This window comes from Molossus molossus, unplaced genomic scaffold, assembly GCF_014108415.1.
Source record: "Molossus molossus isolate mMolMol1 unplaced genomic scaffold, mMolMol1.p scaffold_m16_p_14, whole genome shotgun sequence".
Lineage (NCBI taxonomy): Eukaryota > Metazoa > Chordata > Mammalia > Chiroptera > Molossidae > Molossus > Molossus molossus.
Genome location: NW_023425349.1, coordinates 46,024,072 through 46,040,656, shown reverse-complemented (window position 1 = coordinate 46,040,656; position 16,585 = coordinate 46,024,072). Strand labels below are relative to the sequence as shown.

The window sequence follows — 16,585 nt, the reverse complement described above, 5'->3', positions numbered from 1 at the left end:
GACAAAAGGTATCTTTCTTTTTTTGCTTTTATTGATTTTTTAGAGTAAGAGAGAGGAAGGGAGAGAGAGAGATAGAAACATCAATGTGAGAGAGAATCATTGATTGGCTGCCTCCTGCACACCCTACTGGGGATCAAGGCTGCAACCCTGGCATGTGCCCTGACCAGGAATTGAATTGGGACCTCTCAGTCCATGGGACAACACTCAATCCACCGAGCCACACCAGCTGGGCACGCTTGAGAGTTTTTTCATGTGCTTACTGGTCCTCTGTATATCTTCTTTTGTAAGATGTCTATTTAGATTTTTGTCCATTAAAAAAAAATTATGTGTAGGTTGGAGGTAAATAACTTTTCAAAAAGGATTACAGAATTTGGAGACATCTTTAAATTGGAGAGGGTAAGAGGGAAAACAAGGCAGGCAAGCAGCCCGAGAAACCTGGCAGATTCATTGAGGTGGCCACAGTGCCCATGGCCTTGGCACTTTAAAACCAGGGTGACTAGCTGACCCAGTTTGCTCGGGACTGCCCCAGTTAAAACAGTGAAAATTCCTGTGTCTCTGGAAACACCCCATTCCTAGGCAAACTGGCATGGTTGGTCACCCTGTGGAACTATATATAAGTTGCAAACTAGATGCCTGGAGTCATTAGACTGGTGATGGTTTGAGCTATAACAGGAGAGACTGTTGGTGGTGAATGAATTCTGAAAGGCCACACAGCTCAGGGTAGAGCCAGTATAAAATGTGCTCTTCTGGCCCCTAGCACTCTGCTCAGAAGTCAGTAACTCCTTTTAAAGATAAGGATTTAGGGGCACAGGGAAGGTTCTGTCCTGCTGCCAGGAAAAAAACAAAACAAACCTGCAGTGATTGTTTGTTTTTTTTAGAAATTTACATGTACTATGAACTCATTTATTTGGTGGAAGTTTTAATTTTCTGATGAAATGTAGTTGTCCCTGGAAGAACTAAGACATTGAGTCTTACCAGTCAGTTATACCTTAGTATAAACTAGCTTATAAAAAAAAAAAGCCTTACCTAAGAACATGATTTGGTTTGAGAAAGGAAAAGTTTGGCTGCAAGGCTGTGGGGCTACCACTAAAGAAGAAATAGCACAAAACTTGTCAGAATTGGGAATGTTGCTATTGCATAATATATAAGTACAGTCATCTTTTGTTTTGCATTACCCCAGAGGAGCTCAATGTAATGTCTGCTTATAGATAACACTACTGCTCCATTTTCATACACTGTCTTTCTTTTGAGTAACTCCCAAAATGTTATGACAGTTTTCTTAATGTTTATTAAATGCCCTCAGCATGCTTAGTGCTGTTGAAAGAATATAAAAGATACAATTCCTGCCAATAAGGGACATGCATATTAATGGATGTGAGAAATAAACATGCTTTTAAATGTATATATCAAACCCTGGGAGGTGACAGATTATTTTGTTTGGATGAGATAGAGTAATTGAATTAATACACACTACTTCTTAGCTATTGTCTTGCCGGAAGGAAAGAAGGAAGGAAGGAAGGAAGGAAGGAAGGAAGGAAGGAAGGAAGGAAGGAAGGAAGAAAGAAAAGCAAAGCAAAGCATAGAGATGCCTCAGCTTATAAGCAAATCATAGAGATGTCTTCAGAACCATAAGTCTGGAAGAGATGGTATTTGAGTTAAGGCAGAATTCAACCATTTTTGCCAAAATCAACCTTAGTTCTCTGAGACTCATATTAGAGATTTTTGAATCCCACATAGCTCAAATGTGTGCAATTTTAGCAATTCAAGGAATCTGATTTTCATGTCATTCATTCAGCAGTCTTTTCTCTGACCCCGCTCTGGGTCAAGCCATGTACTGGAGCTGGGAACAAAATGGTGAACAAAAGAGATGTGTCCCTGTCTCACTGGGGCGTGCCACTGGGGACACAGACATCAAACAAATAATTGTACTAATCAAAACATAACTACTGTGATCTGTGAGATGATATAATAAAAGAGGCTGACCCAGTCTGGGAGTTTTAAAGACTTCGTACTTAAGGTGAGCCATGAAGGATGAGGAGGAGGCGGCGAGGTGGAGAGGGTGGGGGTAGGAGAGGTTCTGTAGGTAGAGGAAGCAGCTGGCATGGCAGGAACTGGAAAAGGCAAGTGTGGCTGGAGCCCAGAGGGCTGGGAGCAGGTATGATTTGAGGGGAGGTTAGAAAGGAAGGCTGGGCTGGATCATGCAGGCCCTGGAGGTCAGAGTGGGACACTGGTCTTTATTCAGTGGGTTAGGTAAAGCATATGGAATAGTTCCTGGCACAGCATAAATATTGTTATGATATTATTATTCTGATTTACTTTTAAAACTATATTAATAAATAATATTAAATGCTAACGATTAGTATTTATTTTAAGAGCAAAGGAAAGCCACGAGAGGATTTTAGGCAGGGCTGTGCACATGACATAGCCAAATGTTGTAACCTTATTCTGGTTATTGTGTAGAAGACACATGTAAGAACAGAGGGTGGTGCAGACGGCTCAGAGAAGTCTAGAAGCAAGTGTCATCATCCAACAGGAGGTCAGAACAGACACATGCAGTAGCCTGTGGCTCATGGGTGCCTGCAGCCCATGACTCCAGAGGTACTTCACTTTGAGGATCTCTAAGTTGTACAAGATTGTATAAATGCACAGCTAATTTTTCAGAAGTTCTGACTTACTCAGTTTTGGATATTCAAGGAAGCGTAATACTGAACCTACTACTCGTTCTACTTTGGAAGGCATTCGGTATAGACTACTATGTGGCTTGTAGAATCGATCAGGAGGGCCAAGCTTTCAGAAATATATCTTCTAGGGCTTGATGGGGAATAAAGTTAAATATGATAACATGCAGAATACCAGCCAGATGGCTGGCACCTGGTAGGCAGTCAGTAAATGAGGCACCAGTCAATCAGTGAACACCATCCCACAACTCCACAGAGGACACAGAATCCCTGAAGGATGGAGATACCGTAGAGCTTACTGCGATCAGGATTTAGTGGCCTGAAGAGATGTGGCCCTTGTGCCAGTCACATTGAGTTTGGGGACCATATTTGCCCCTGGAAAAGTAGGAGGGATTTGTGTGTGTACTAGGTCATTGATTTGTTGATGCTATTTCTTTCATTTGAATAGTTTAATTTTTATTTATTTTTATTATTATTTTTTTTTATTTTACAAGATTTTATTTATTTTTTTTGTTACAGATATTTCACCTTTTTTACCCCATTGGCACCCTCCTCCCCACCCCACCCCCGCCCTGTCCCCGGCTTAGCTGTCCATGTCCTGAATAGTTTAATTTTTAAAAATAATGCATGCACATAAACAAGGAAAAGAAAGTTCCTCTTTTCAGTTTCTCAGGTATCCTTCCTGAAATATGTCCTGTGCTTAGAAGCCTAAGTGCAACATAGATTCTCTTTTCTCTTCTACAAAAATTAGGTCGGATTACACACCTGTTTTGCACCTTTATTTATTTATTTATTTATTTATTTATTTATTTATTTATTCGTTTGTTCGTTCATTTATTCATTTGTTCACTACGTTGGACAATAGTCCATTTTATTTCATGTAGAACTAACCACCTGCTGATGGCAGTTAGTTGTTTGCTTTTACAAAATTTGCTCTAACGTCCATTCTTGTACCTAAGTGACAGCATTTGTGGAATACGTTTTTAGGTGTGGAAAGGGTAAGTCAAAGGTTAGTTACTCTTTACGATTGTACAGAAGTTACCAGCTTGCGCTCACAACCCTTGTCTCAGGTTATGCTCTTGACCAATCCAGTGTGAGCCGCATTTGTGCCAGTGTCCCCAGGAGCGAATCATCAACGCTTTAGACGTTTGCCAGTGAAATAAGGGACGTGAAGATATGATACCAGGGTAGGCCAAGAGGAATCCTAACCAAGGAATAGGGGTGAGGAATTAGAGGGCAGGAGGTGACATAAGGGAAATTAATAACCTCCTCGTATTTACTCTGTACCAGGCACTGACTCAGCCAGGCAGTTCACCTCTTCCTACATTCAGTCCTTATGACTACCCTACCCATAAGCATCGTTATCCCCTCTGACTCTGACACCTAGTCTGTGCACTGTACCCCCTGGGCCCAAAAGAGGTGAAGTGATGTATCGAAGATCCCAGAGCAAGTTAAGTCAGGACAAGGGCACCTTTCCATACACTACATGAGGCCAGGATTCCAGTTTGTACCAATGAGGCCAGAGCGGATCCGCATACATCTTCAGGCTGTGTTCCATCCATAGTTCGAGCTTAATAGTTAAGCTGAATTCACGTTTCCCATAATCAGAGAGGTTCCGTGCTGTTTGAGTGGCCATTCGACATGCTGGCAGTTTTCCCGCTGGTGACAGGTTTGGCGTAATGCTCTTCCTCAGCTGTCTAAGTTCCTTTCCACCAGAATGACTCGTTTCCCAGGGAGCACTCTTGACAAAAACTACATGAGGTGAAAACTCTAAGCTTCTTTGGATTTTAAAGTTTTCTCAGAAAGGATTATGTGTCCCCTTGAATTCTTCCCTTAGTCCTCTGGACCTCAAAATTGGCCTACAAATCCCTCCTTGACACACCGTGGAGCCGAGGGTGGTGCTGGTGCCTCCTCCTCGCGGCGGCTGTGTTTCAGCCCAGGACCACTGCGATCAGAGGTTGCAGCGGATGTCCTTGTCTTTGGTCCATATTTATTTTCAGAGTCCAGGATCTTTTCTGTATACATCTGGGCAGTTTCCGCTTGAATAAAAAATGTGAGACTTCAGACCTTCTAATTTAATGAGGACAAGGTTACATTCAATTAGTGCATGAAGTCCCAGTGAGGAGGTGACTCTTAAATGGCACAGATATTAGGTTGATCATCTTTATTGGAAGGGCTGGACAGTGACTCAGAATGTGATGGACAGAGGAGAATAAGAGATAAACCTTTTATCTGGAAAAATTCAGCTGGACTCTTCGTTTTTCAATTAGGAAAAGCCCCACTTTTGAATTGTCCCAATTGGAAAATGTCCTGATAATAGTCATTCTTTTAGGGCAAAGCTATGGTGTTCTGGAGAAAGACCCACTTAATGTATTTGCCCAAAGCAAGGAAAGTGTCAGTGTCAAAACAAAGAATTGGAGAGCTTTAGTGATCTTAGACATTAACTAGCCCCAAGTCCAATTTTATAGAAATGGAGACTGAGACACACTAATTGTGTGTGATTTAGCCAAGAAGCCACCCCTGGAGAGTGTTAGCTGGACCTGGAACCAAGCTCTCCTGTGTTCATTTGTTGTACCTGTTCAATTTCCATTATGTGATCCACATTTTATAATCTGCCAAGAGAGGATGACTGTGTGGGGTTTTGCTCATTTGTTTTCCTAAAGTGGACATGGACTTATTTTCAAAGCTATCCTAAAAACAGAACTAACTGTTTTTCACTAAAGAAGGGGGTAAGCAAATAAGAAGACTAATTTGTTAAAGAAATGTTTGGGAGGAAGCGGATTGAACTATTTTTACACAGGAAGCTCAGTTGATTGGTAGGACGTATGATCTTTGTTTTGTTTTAGAAATTGCCATTCAACTTTTTGTTTTTCGGTAAAGGAAAAACTGCTCCGTATTTATGCTGCCTACTGAAGTCAGGAAACAAACTAAGCAGTGTTTTCCCTGTGAATGATCAACTGCTTAGGACTTGTTTCAAATTAATGATATAAATAATCTAACAAGGTCCTCCATTGTACATTTCTCGGAGCAAACAGAACGCAGTGTGTTTTTCGAACCAGATAGCTATTTGACTTTTTCTCTTCCCCACATTTGGATATAGACTGATATAGAATTACTTAAAATGCTGCATACAAATTAAACATTAAGAGGGAGATATGGAGGCTAAGCTGCCCCATTATAATCTTTAGTTCCATAGTCACTGCCTCAAGGACACTCCATTTCATATCACATGTCCTTCTTCTGAAAAGTGATCACCAAGGTTCAAGTAACATTTAAGCAGAGCAGGTAACTGCATAATTTATGGACCTTCTTTTTTGTTTGTTTGTTTTTTTGTTTTGTGTTCTTACATTAATGAAAAACAGGAAAACAGAAGACTTTTCAGACATTGACTCTCTTTCTTCTGTTCTTTCCCTCCTGTCTGCAGATCGGGGCCCTGAAGGACTATTACCACTTCTACCATAGCAGGACGATTAAAAGGTCAGTTCTCTCGAGCAGAGGAACCCACAGTTTCATTTCAATGGAACCAAAGGTAAGAAGAACCAGCTGGGTGGGGACCAAGAGGCAAAGCTTCTGCATTTTTCATTGGTAATATCACACTAGGAACCGATGACCAGCAGGAAGGCTCAGATTTCAAGAACCATCATACTATCCTTCGGTCCAGTGTCTCTGCTTCCTCTTCAGGCAAAAATAGGCAGTGACTTGATTTTTCCCGAAGTGCCATTATTATTCCAGTTGTACAACAGACCAAGGGTATCGTAAGTATGGGTTCTCATGGAGAAATGAGAAGGAATGTGTATGAGGGAGACAGAGATTGCTTGAGAGGTATTGAAGTATTAAGACCATACACTGTCTTACCTATTTACACACAGATCTGAGGCTCTGTCCGAACTCTGTGGAGGGCTGTCTTCCAACCTTAGGTCAGCCCTTAGGTCACTGTGAATCCTCGCAATTTCAGCTGGCATTGGTGAGCCATGCCTTTGGCAACCCAAGGACTGGACTGTGTCTGGGACAAGAGGGATACGGAGCACAGCAAGGATAGGAGCTGGTTCCTACTCTTGGGGGCTCAGCAGGTGTCTTTCTTACATGTTATCTTTACTCCAAGTCCTTTTGGGTTTTACAGACAACATATCCCTGGGAGAAATTAGAAGGAGATATATGTCCAGGTCCCCCCCCCACACACACACACACTTCATTTTAGAGAAGTGGAATAGCTTTGAACTGGGCGATAAGAAGCTGAAGGGTGTTAGGGAGAAATAAACTAGTAACTGGCAACTAAAACTCTGAGGGTGAGTTAAGTATCTGTCCTCATTAAGTTAAAGGAAGGGTCTGGCTCCAACAGACAACTCTTTGACCTTCCAGAAGCAGCAAATAAAGAGGAAGAGAGAGTCGCTGTACCAGCCCGCCTCAGTTCCTCTGTGGGCTCACTTTAGTATTTACTGATTAGGAAGGAATTTTTTTCCCCATTTTGATTTGGGTTTGCCATATGAGTTTATTTTCATATAAATTGGTGAATAGCTCCCTATCAATGAACATAGTAATCCCACCTAGAGATTCCTTGAAACCTGTATTCCTTTATTAAAGCAAAAAGATCCCTATTTGAATTAATAATGCTAATCAGGCTTGCACTTTGGAGTCCTGCCATCTGTTATGTACCATGGTTCACCTTGTTTCATTTTTTTCTGGAATATTATCACACAGTGTTCATGATTGTGAAATCGTATCTCGGTGGAGGTTAGAAAAAACCCATTGGTCATAGATCCCAATTTTCTGTGGGTTATAGGAACTTCCCCTAATGATTACATTCCGGTGGTCTGTGGACTGTAATTTTTTCCCCCTTCTTCTCTATTCACAATTAAATGTTTTTGGAAAAGCAGTCTGTTACGATGTTCCTGAATTAGCTGAGTTTTTGAAAGAAAGTCATGTTTTATATCTGTTAAGTAACTTTTTCGAAGCTTTCTAGAACTTCAGTAATTAAAATGATTCCAATTTCAGACCTCATGTGCATAGTCAGTATGAATTTGAAACACCAGCACTACTTGGTTTGAGAAGCAAGAACAGACTGTAACCAGATACTGTTGTTCACGATACAGGATTTACTGAATATGGAGCTATTCAATCCTTAATGTTATCTTGGGGGATCTTGGTCTACATTTCTTCTTATCTCAGTGCATTAAATAGTTTATGCAGGATCCAGCAGAGACCTTGGATGCAGGGACACATAGTACCTGGAATGTATGCCCTTCCTCAACCAGTCCAAAGGAGCAGGATCATTTCAGGCCCTAGGGTCCTTCTCAGTTTACCCCAGGGAAGAACTGTATCTTACTCCTCATTCTGATGCCTGCTGCCCCTCATTCACACGCAGCCATCTATCTATACCAGAGGGCCACCATACTACCAGCTCTGCACATAGAGTACCACAGATTGGGGTTTGCTCACAGTTTCTTTCAGATATTTCTTCATGTCTGTCCATTCATGCATCAGCCATATCTTGAGCCCCTAGTGTATGTCAAGCCCCGTGTTAGGCCCTGGACATTTGGGGATTGAGTGGTACCTCCAGGGTCTCCCATAGGAGTGCTCAGGGAAACCCAGAACCTGACAGTGCTCCTCAGGGTTGGGTTAGGGGAGCAGAGAAGATGGGGCTATTGCATTCCTTCCCTCTCCAGCTTCTTCCTCAAAAAGCTCAGGCCCATTTAGCTATTTTTCCTTTTTAATTTTGAAAAACTTTTTACTTATAGAGAAGGTGCAAAAATGTTATAAAGAATCCTTATATATATTTCCCAGGTTCCCCAAATGGAAACATTTACATTTTATAATATTTACTTGATCATATTCTCTCTACTATCAATACATACACATGCACATACATTCATATATATGTATAAGTATATATGTATATAAATTTTTTTCTGACAATTTAAAAGCGAATTATAGACACGATGCCCCTTTAACTGTAAATATTTCACTGTATATTTACTAAATCCAAGGACACTCTTTATATAACCAGAAGTTAACATTCTGGTAAAAAACTAGATATTCTGACATCAATTCAATATTATTTTCTAATCAACAAATTTTATTCAAATTTTGCTGATTGTCTCTTTTCTGCACCAGTATCACATTTAGTTTTCATTTTGCTTAAGTCCTCTTTGAATGTTCTGTCCTACTTCCTTCTGTTTTCAATGTTTCTTTCATGAGCTAGAACTTTTTTTTTTTTTTTTTTTTTTAATCCTCACCCGAGGACATTCCTCCATTTTTTGCACAGATAGAGTGGGAGGGAGAGAGCGGAAGAGAGAGAGAGAGAGGGAAACATCGACGTGAAAGGGACACATCGAGTGGCTGCCACCTGCATGACCAACCAGGGCCGGGGACAAACTGCAACCGAGGTACATGCCCTTAGCGGGAACCGAACCCGGGTCTCTCCGGACCGCAGGTGGATGCTCTAACCGCTGAGCCAAACCGGCCAGGGCATGAGCTAGAACTTTTTTGAAGATTACAGGCCAGTTATTATTATTTTTTTAATCCTCACCTGAGGATATTTTTCCATTGATTTTTTTTCAAATAGAGTGGAAGGGAGGGAGGGAGGGAAAGAGAATGAGAGAGAGAAACATCTATGTAGGAGAGACACATCGACCTGCTGCCTCCCGCACGACCCCAACCAGGCAGGGCCAGGGATGGAACCACAACTGAGGTACATGCCCTTGACCTGAATCGAACCCCTGATTCTTTGGTTTGCGGGCTGACGTTCTAACCACTGAGCCAAACTGGCCAGGGCTACAGGCCAGATATTTTGTACACTATCTAATCTGATGATGAGGTTCAGGATTAGCAAGAACACCAGAGAAGCGCTATGTTCTTCTCAGTGAATCCGATCGGGAGGTGCCCGATGTCGATTTGTTCATCACTCATGATTTTCACATTGGGTTACGGTGGAGTCTGCCAGTTTTCAGTACTTCAAAAGGACTGTTTCCCCCCTTTCCTAATTAATAAGTATTTCGGAGGCAGATATTTTGAGACGATGTAAATTTCCACAGGCCAAACTTGTAATTTTCACTCCCAGCTACCTCCTTGGAAATTCAAAGCAAGTGTTGGTGTGGCTGGCTTTCTTAGCAGGTCTCCTTTTCTTTAATCGTGTGTGTGTGTGTGTGTGTGTGTGTGTGTGTGTGTGTGTGTGGTGGGTGATTCGTGTGCCAGAGTGGAGGCACATTTGTGGTTTGGGGTGATGGGACCACGTGACATGGCTCCGTGGAGAAAAAATGGCGATGTGTGCAGTTGTTTTGGTGGCCATTTTCTCAAGAAGGGGAAAGCACACACTACACAGAGCCTGGCTGTCACTTGCTGTAGTGAATGGCACGGCTCCTTTCCCCCCTGCTTTGGCTTTTACTGAGAGGGTTCTAAGAAGGACACCCACAAGAAACAACATCGTAAGAACAGCCCTCCTGGTGCTAAGGAAGTGCGGTGGTCATTTTGGGCAGACGAGCCAAGAGAGCAAGGATCGCCTGGTTCCCACGTGAACATTAGGTTATGATGAGCTTTTGAAATGACAGAGATCCACAGACTTCTAAGAGAGCATCGCTAGTACAGTAATAACGGTTTTGCAGAAAATGTTGGTACAATATTACAGCCATCGGACCCGTGAGTCTCACAATTTTCTTATCTGTCTTTTTTTTTTTTTTAACTGACCAACTTTACTCCAAGAGACCTAAGCTAAATTCCAGAAACAGTAGTCTTGAGTTAATATGCTCAGAAGCTCAGAAGCCTCTCGTGAATCTGTGTAGAAATCTTTGCCACCTCTGTGGCATTTTGATCAAGGAGAGTATTGTCTGTAGTAGTGTTCTGGAGTGGAAGTTCTTTATAGCTCTTGAGCTGCCCATGCAGACCTCGGTGGGGCTGGAGGAGATCATTTTCTTTTCATTTTTCTTCTTACCCCAAACAAAAAAGGCAGAATGCTAAATAACCTATTAGAGCGAGCTTTTAAAAATAAAACATAAACTGCCGCTAAGTTAGGCACCCATGTCCTATCCACGAACTGTTACATAAGCACGACTTCTTTTGCTTCTTAGATTTATCTGAAAGGTTCTGGCTTTTCAACCTCTTATCTTCTCCAAAACATTTTCTGTCTTCAAATCTATTTACAGGTCAGTTTTTATCCAAGTCTAGGATAGAATCATCCCTTGCTATGGGGTCAGAGATGGATACCTCTCCTATCTTGTTTCTTTTTAAAGTTCATCTTCAGTCAGCCCACCTCATCATATAGATGTGAGTGGCTGTGTATCTCAACGATGGAAAAACTATTCATGTAATATTATTTATTGCAGAATCATAGGCTCCTTAGAATTAGACTTATCTCTTTCCTCTCCAATACCAGCTTTACTCTCCATCACATGCCGAAGAGGAATTTTTTCAGGTCTGCTAAGCATGGCCAATGACAAAGTTTGGTTCAGTCCTAACCAAAGCAAACATTTCTATAATTGAAGAGATTTAACTTGTTGAGTTATAATCTGCTTGTCTGTAACTTCTACAGGCTGGATCTATGTTTGCTGTCCAGGCTTCTGCATAACAGCTCATCAAAACCCCTCACTTATTCTCCTGGAGCAGCAATTGTCCTCAGTACCTGCGGCTCAGAATTAAGTGCAAGGCTTTAGCTCACAGAGATGTGGCCCATTGGTTACGTGTATACATAAGCCTTTTCCTCTGAAGAGAATTTTAAAGCAGAGCATTTGTACAATGACAAATAAAGGGGTGTAGGAAAAGGACAGGAGGAGAGAAATGAAGTGATTGGAGGTAGTTAGCAAGATCAGATGAAACCAGACCTGTGACGGAACAAAGGGAAGTTCAAGTTTCTTCCTGTTCCAGGTTGGTACCCATTGTGCCCAGGATTTGATTTTCAGGTGACCGGAGTTTCTCTTCTGCCTTGAGTACATGTGATGGACTAAGTTAGGGTATGGGGTACCTCACTGTACATACCTGTCATGTTTCTGAAAAACTGTACAAATCCTCTTCTTATTAGTCAAATCCCATTTCCCTGAATTCACCTTATAATTTCAGGATGAATTTATTCTCCACTGGTGATGGATCTGTAATTGATCTGCGGAGACAAGCAGCCTGTTAGTTATCTCTTTTTCTTAACCCTGAGATGAGCCATTTATAAGCTGTTTACATATTCCTGATCTACTAGGGGACCTTTGGAGGTAAAGATACCTTATCTAGCTAGAAATATATGCTCAGAAGTGTCTGAGTTCGATCTTCCCTGGCTCCCATGTGTCCGTTGCAGCCACGACTCTTTAGTAATAAGATTCCATTTGGCCTGGTACAGCTGCAAATTTTGTTTCACCCTGAGTTCAAGGGCTCCTGTGGGCCACTGCTCCCTCCATATCCCCTCCCCCACCGGCCCTCATTCCAGCTGGTGCTTCTGAGGGTGGCTTTCTTTAGTAGGTTAATTTTCTGCTCTCCGATTTTAATGTGATAATAACTTAATGGTCTGACTTTGTTTTGTGAAGTGCGGTTTTATGATGTAACATTCCAGGGTTTGTGCTCATCCGGCCTGTGGGATGACCCTGGGTGTGCTGAGGTGGGATAGAGAGGCTGTGTTCCCTCAGGCTGGTACCTAGTCTTTGTGCTCTTACTTACGTCATAACTGGCTGGTTGTACATTTGCCTCTCAGTATCTCACCAGTGAATAAAAGTAGTTACCAAATATCTTAAATTCTTCTGGAAGCAGTATGGGCTTGGATCAGGTGATGAGCAGGAAGAACACGGACGTGATGGCCAAGGGGCATATTGGGGTCTTTCTTGTTCTAAGCTACTTTACCACCTTTTTACCAGCTACAAAATGCAACTATTACAATTTTCTGTCTTTGGTTTTTATTTTTAATTTTTTTTCATTGATTTTTTTTAGAGAGGAAGGGAGAGGGAGAGAGAGATAGAAATATCAATGAGCGAGAACATCACTTGGCTGCCGCCTGCATGCCCCCCACTGGGCATTGGGCCCAGCTAGGTATGTGACCTGACTGGGAATTGAACCGGTGACCTCTTGGTGCATGGGTCGACATTCAACCCCTGAGCCACACCAGCTGGGATGACTTTGGCTTTTGATAGCATATCTGCATTTTTGAAAATCACATGAGGATGCATATGCTCCTGGGTGAAGCATTTTAGCCACAAGTTTGCAACCTCTGAGGCATTTATGGTGGCGAGATAGCTAGGAGTGCGGGAGAGAGAGGAGGAGGTACGTGGGTGCACGGGCTCTTCACCTCCCCTTTTCCTTCTGTCTTGTTTCCAATCTCTCAGGTGTCTGATGGTCAGAAGCCAGAGTCAGTTTGTACACTGCTGAGTTATCTGATGGGAAAGTTTGGCTCAAAACCCAAATCCCTTATAGTCAGGAGTGAATTTAAAAAAATAAATTCTCAGCTACTTTGGAAAGATTGCCAAATGTTTATTAGAGAGCACTTGGCAGTACTTCCTTTTGAAAGGTTACAAACTTGCATGCCTGTGGTGGGAATGCAGATGGGAAGGATGAGTGAGATGGGTCAGATACAAAGTACCTGGGCTCCCGGGACAGCGTGGGACCCTTTGTGTGTGTAAGGGGACAGATGCCACTCCGCTGTACCCACTGTCGTCCTGTTGGCAAACTGGCTCCGTGTTGCTAATTCAAAATAACCGGCACCTCTGGGGTTTTACATAATAGTTCCCAATTTTAAATGTTGGCAGATAATTAGAAAGTCTTAAAATACTTGTGTGGGCCAAAGCAAACACACCTGAAAGGCATCCCAGCATGTGACCTCTCGAGTTGGCTGTGTCAGGAGAAAGGGTGGAGACACAGAAGACGGGCATCAGTGTAGCCTTGCTTTGGTGTCAGCCTGACCTGACCCTTGTTTCGGTTCCGTCCATCACGCACCACTGAGTGGCTCAGATGGGCTCTCTCTCCATGTCGTAGTCTCCCGATTGAAATACAAATATCTCGTAGGCAAAATACTAGGCTCCAGCCATTTAGGTTTTGAGGCTAAAGCTGCTGTGGGTGGGTGAAGCCAAGATGGAGGAGCTCCTTCTAGCTTTTTTTGCATTTTGTCATGTTTTCCACTGACACCTTTTACTGCACCAAGAGAAACAATCTTACCTGGAAACGAAGGCTGGAGGAAACAGGACTAGTCAGAGAACGTGGCAAATAAAATGATGGCCATGTGGACATAGGAAGACGGGCTGGATGGGGGGCAGGGAGAGATGATGGATTTCACAGGTCACTTTAGCCACTTGAAGGAGAGGTACTAAAAGTAAAAGCTTTGCTATTTTTGTAGTTTATATACTATTTCTAAAGTGTCAGAGTCTAAAAAAGTAGGTGCTGGATCTAGAAAATGTAGGGTACCGACAGCATTCTAAATTTCTAGGTACGTTTTGTCTTAGTCTGGATTACTTATAACAGAATACCATGAGTTGTTTATAATCAATAGAAATTTATTTCTCAGGACTTTGAAGGTGAGGAAGTTCACGAGCAAGGCGCTGGCAGATTGGGTGTCTGGTGAGGGCACTTGTCCACAGGTGGCCGTTTCCATGCTCAATTGCACCTGGCAGAAGGAGCGAGGAACGTCTCTGGACATGCATTTATAAGGGCACTAATTCCATTCCTGAGAGCTCCACCCTCATGGCTTAATCACCCCCAAACCTCACCTCCTAATGCCACTGGGGATTAGATTTCAATTTATGGATTTGGGGAGAATGTAAATATTTAGTCTAGAGCAGGTCATAAGAAGGAAATTTTGGAACCAAAGTCTTATTGAGCTTTGGGGGAAATTAGAATAAGTAAGCAAACCTAGAGAATAAATGAAAACAGTGAAAAGACAAATCCCCCCCCAAAAAAAACTAGCAACAGCAACAAAACCCAAAGCCATGTTAATTGACTGGTTTTGAAGATAAATCATACTGATTCATGTATTTATTTTAATGACTACAAGAGTAAATCTGAAATCTAATTAAAGCATCACCATTGAAAAGGCCTGATTCGCTGATAAGTGTTTGTGAGCTTTGTTGCTGTGCTCAGTTCTGCCAAATGTCAATCAATCCTTACAAAGTAAAAGGAGGCAACAGGGTGCAGCAGGAAGAATCTTGGATTTGGGTTCCTGCTGTGCTCTCTGCAGGGTGAGCACTTAAATGCTCTGTCCATCAAGTGTTCCTCCATTTGAAGACGCATCAGTGTTCATGCATACACTTAAAAGTATGTAGTGTAACATACTATAATGAATTATGTATATATGTCAAGATTAAAAGTGGTTAAATCCTTATAAAAATAGTAAGTGGCTATTAAAATGTTATAAAGCTATACATACCAATAAGAAAGGTCTCTAAAATAATATGTAAAGTGAAAAAAATATATATAAAAAGAACATATGTGTTCCCATTTATGTTTTTGTTTTTTGTTTTATAAAAAAAGACCTGTGTGTATGTGCATATGTGGTTGTATTCAGGGTAGGTTTGGAAGGATACACAAACACATTTGAAAACTTGTAATTACCTTTCCACACTGTGTGATTTTTTAAAAAGTTACTGATTTTGTTGATGTCAATAATACTTTGATATTTCAAATCCAGTGGATACATCTCTAGTCTCACCTGATTCTACCTTTGACTTGATATAGCGTTCAATCATTGGGTCCTTCTTGAAAAATGACTCCATTTCTTTAGACCATCTTCTCCCAGTTTTTTTTTTCCCTGCTTCTCCTGCACCTTCTTTCTTTGTTGATGGTGCCTCCTGCACCTCACCTGTAAGTTTTGGAGAGCCAAGGGCTCACCTTTACGTTGGTGTCCTTACTTTATTTTATTTATTTATTTTGGTACGTGCCCCTAGTGGGAACTGAACTTGGGACTCTCTGGTCTGCAGGCTGACGCTCCAGCTGCTAACCCAAACTGGCCAGGGCTGGTGTCCTTGCTTTAAATGTATTTCTTCTTTTCTCATGTACTAGACATCCCCAATCAGATGTCTAGGAAGCACCTATAATAATAACATGACATATACAATACTTTTTTTTTTTTTGGTATGTCCCCCTAGTGGGAACTGAACCCGGGACACTCTTGTCCTCAGACCGATGCTCCAACTGCTGGGCCAAACCGGCCAGGGCATATACAATACTTTAAATTCCTACTCATCACCATGGCTCTCAAGCCTTTTCTTTCCTGTAAGGAATATTATCATTGATCCAGTTGCTCAAGCCAGAATTAGAGCAATCCATTCTGAATTCTCGCTCTTTCCTTCATTTCTCCACATGGAACCTTCAAGAGATCCTGTTGGGTTCACCACAAAATTTGTCTTGAAGCTGTGAATCTGTGGATGTCCTGTCCTGCTCTGCCACCAGCCTGGCTAATCCAGCATCAGCTTTGACCTGGACCAGAGCAGCCACCTGCATCCCGCTCTTGTTCTTGCTCAGCTCTTCTGAAGATATAAAAAGATCATCTTTTAATGGCTTTCCATTGACTTTAAAATAAAATCCATTTTATTTTCTTAATGAGATTCCAGGGTCATCGTGATCTGGCCTCTTCCTACCTCATTTAATCCTTGAAATTCCTCTGTTTTGCTTATTTCACTCAGCCACACTTGCCTCTGTCTGTATCTGAGAACACTAACTTCTTTCTCATGCTCCCTTTGCTTGGAACATACTGCCTTTGGTGTTTGAATGATGGGTATCTTCTCATCCTCCACACATCAAAGCAAATGTCCCTTTCTTTGAAGAACTTCCCACAGTCACCTTTGCTAAAACAGAACCTTCATCTCCTCTGTCCAGCTCCTACTTACTTGAACATGTTAATGTTATTGTTATTGCCTATCTGAACACAAAACCATACTCTTTCTTGATCTGATTGTTGTTGGTTTTTCCCTTCCAGGATAGAAACTCATTGAGTTCAAGAGCCTCGTGCATCTTGCTAA

General features: G+C 41.9%; 1 protein-coding gene across 2 annotated transcripts in view; it reads left to right on the top strand.

The window, feature by feature from the left end:
* PCSK5 (proprotein convertase subtilisin/kexin type 5) overlaps positions 1 to 16,585 on the top strand; it is a 435,012-nt gene that overhangs the window by 32,552 nt on the left and 385,875 nt on the right. For both annotated transcript variants that reach the window (XM_036260761.1, XM_036260762.1), the window contains exon 2: positions 6,103 to 6,207. In XM_036260761.1, the coding sequence (XP_036116654.1) occupies positions 6,103 to 6,207 (105 nt within the window). The remainder of the gene's footprint in view (positions 1 to 6,102; positions 6,208 to 16,585) is intronic.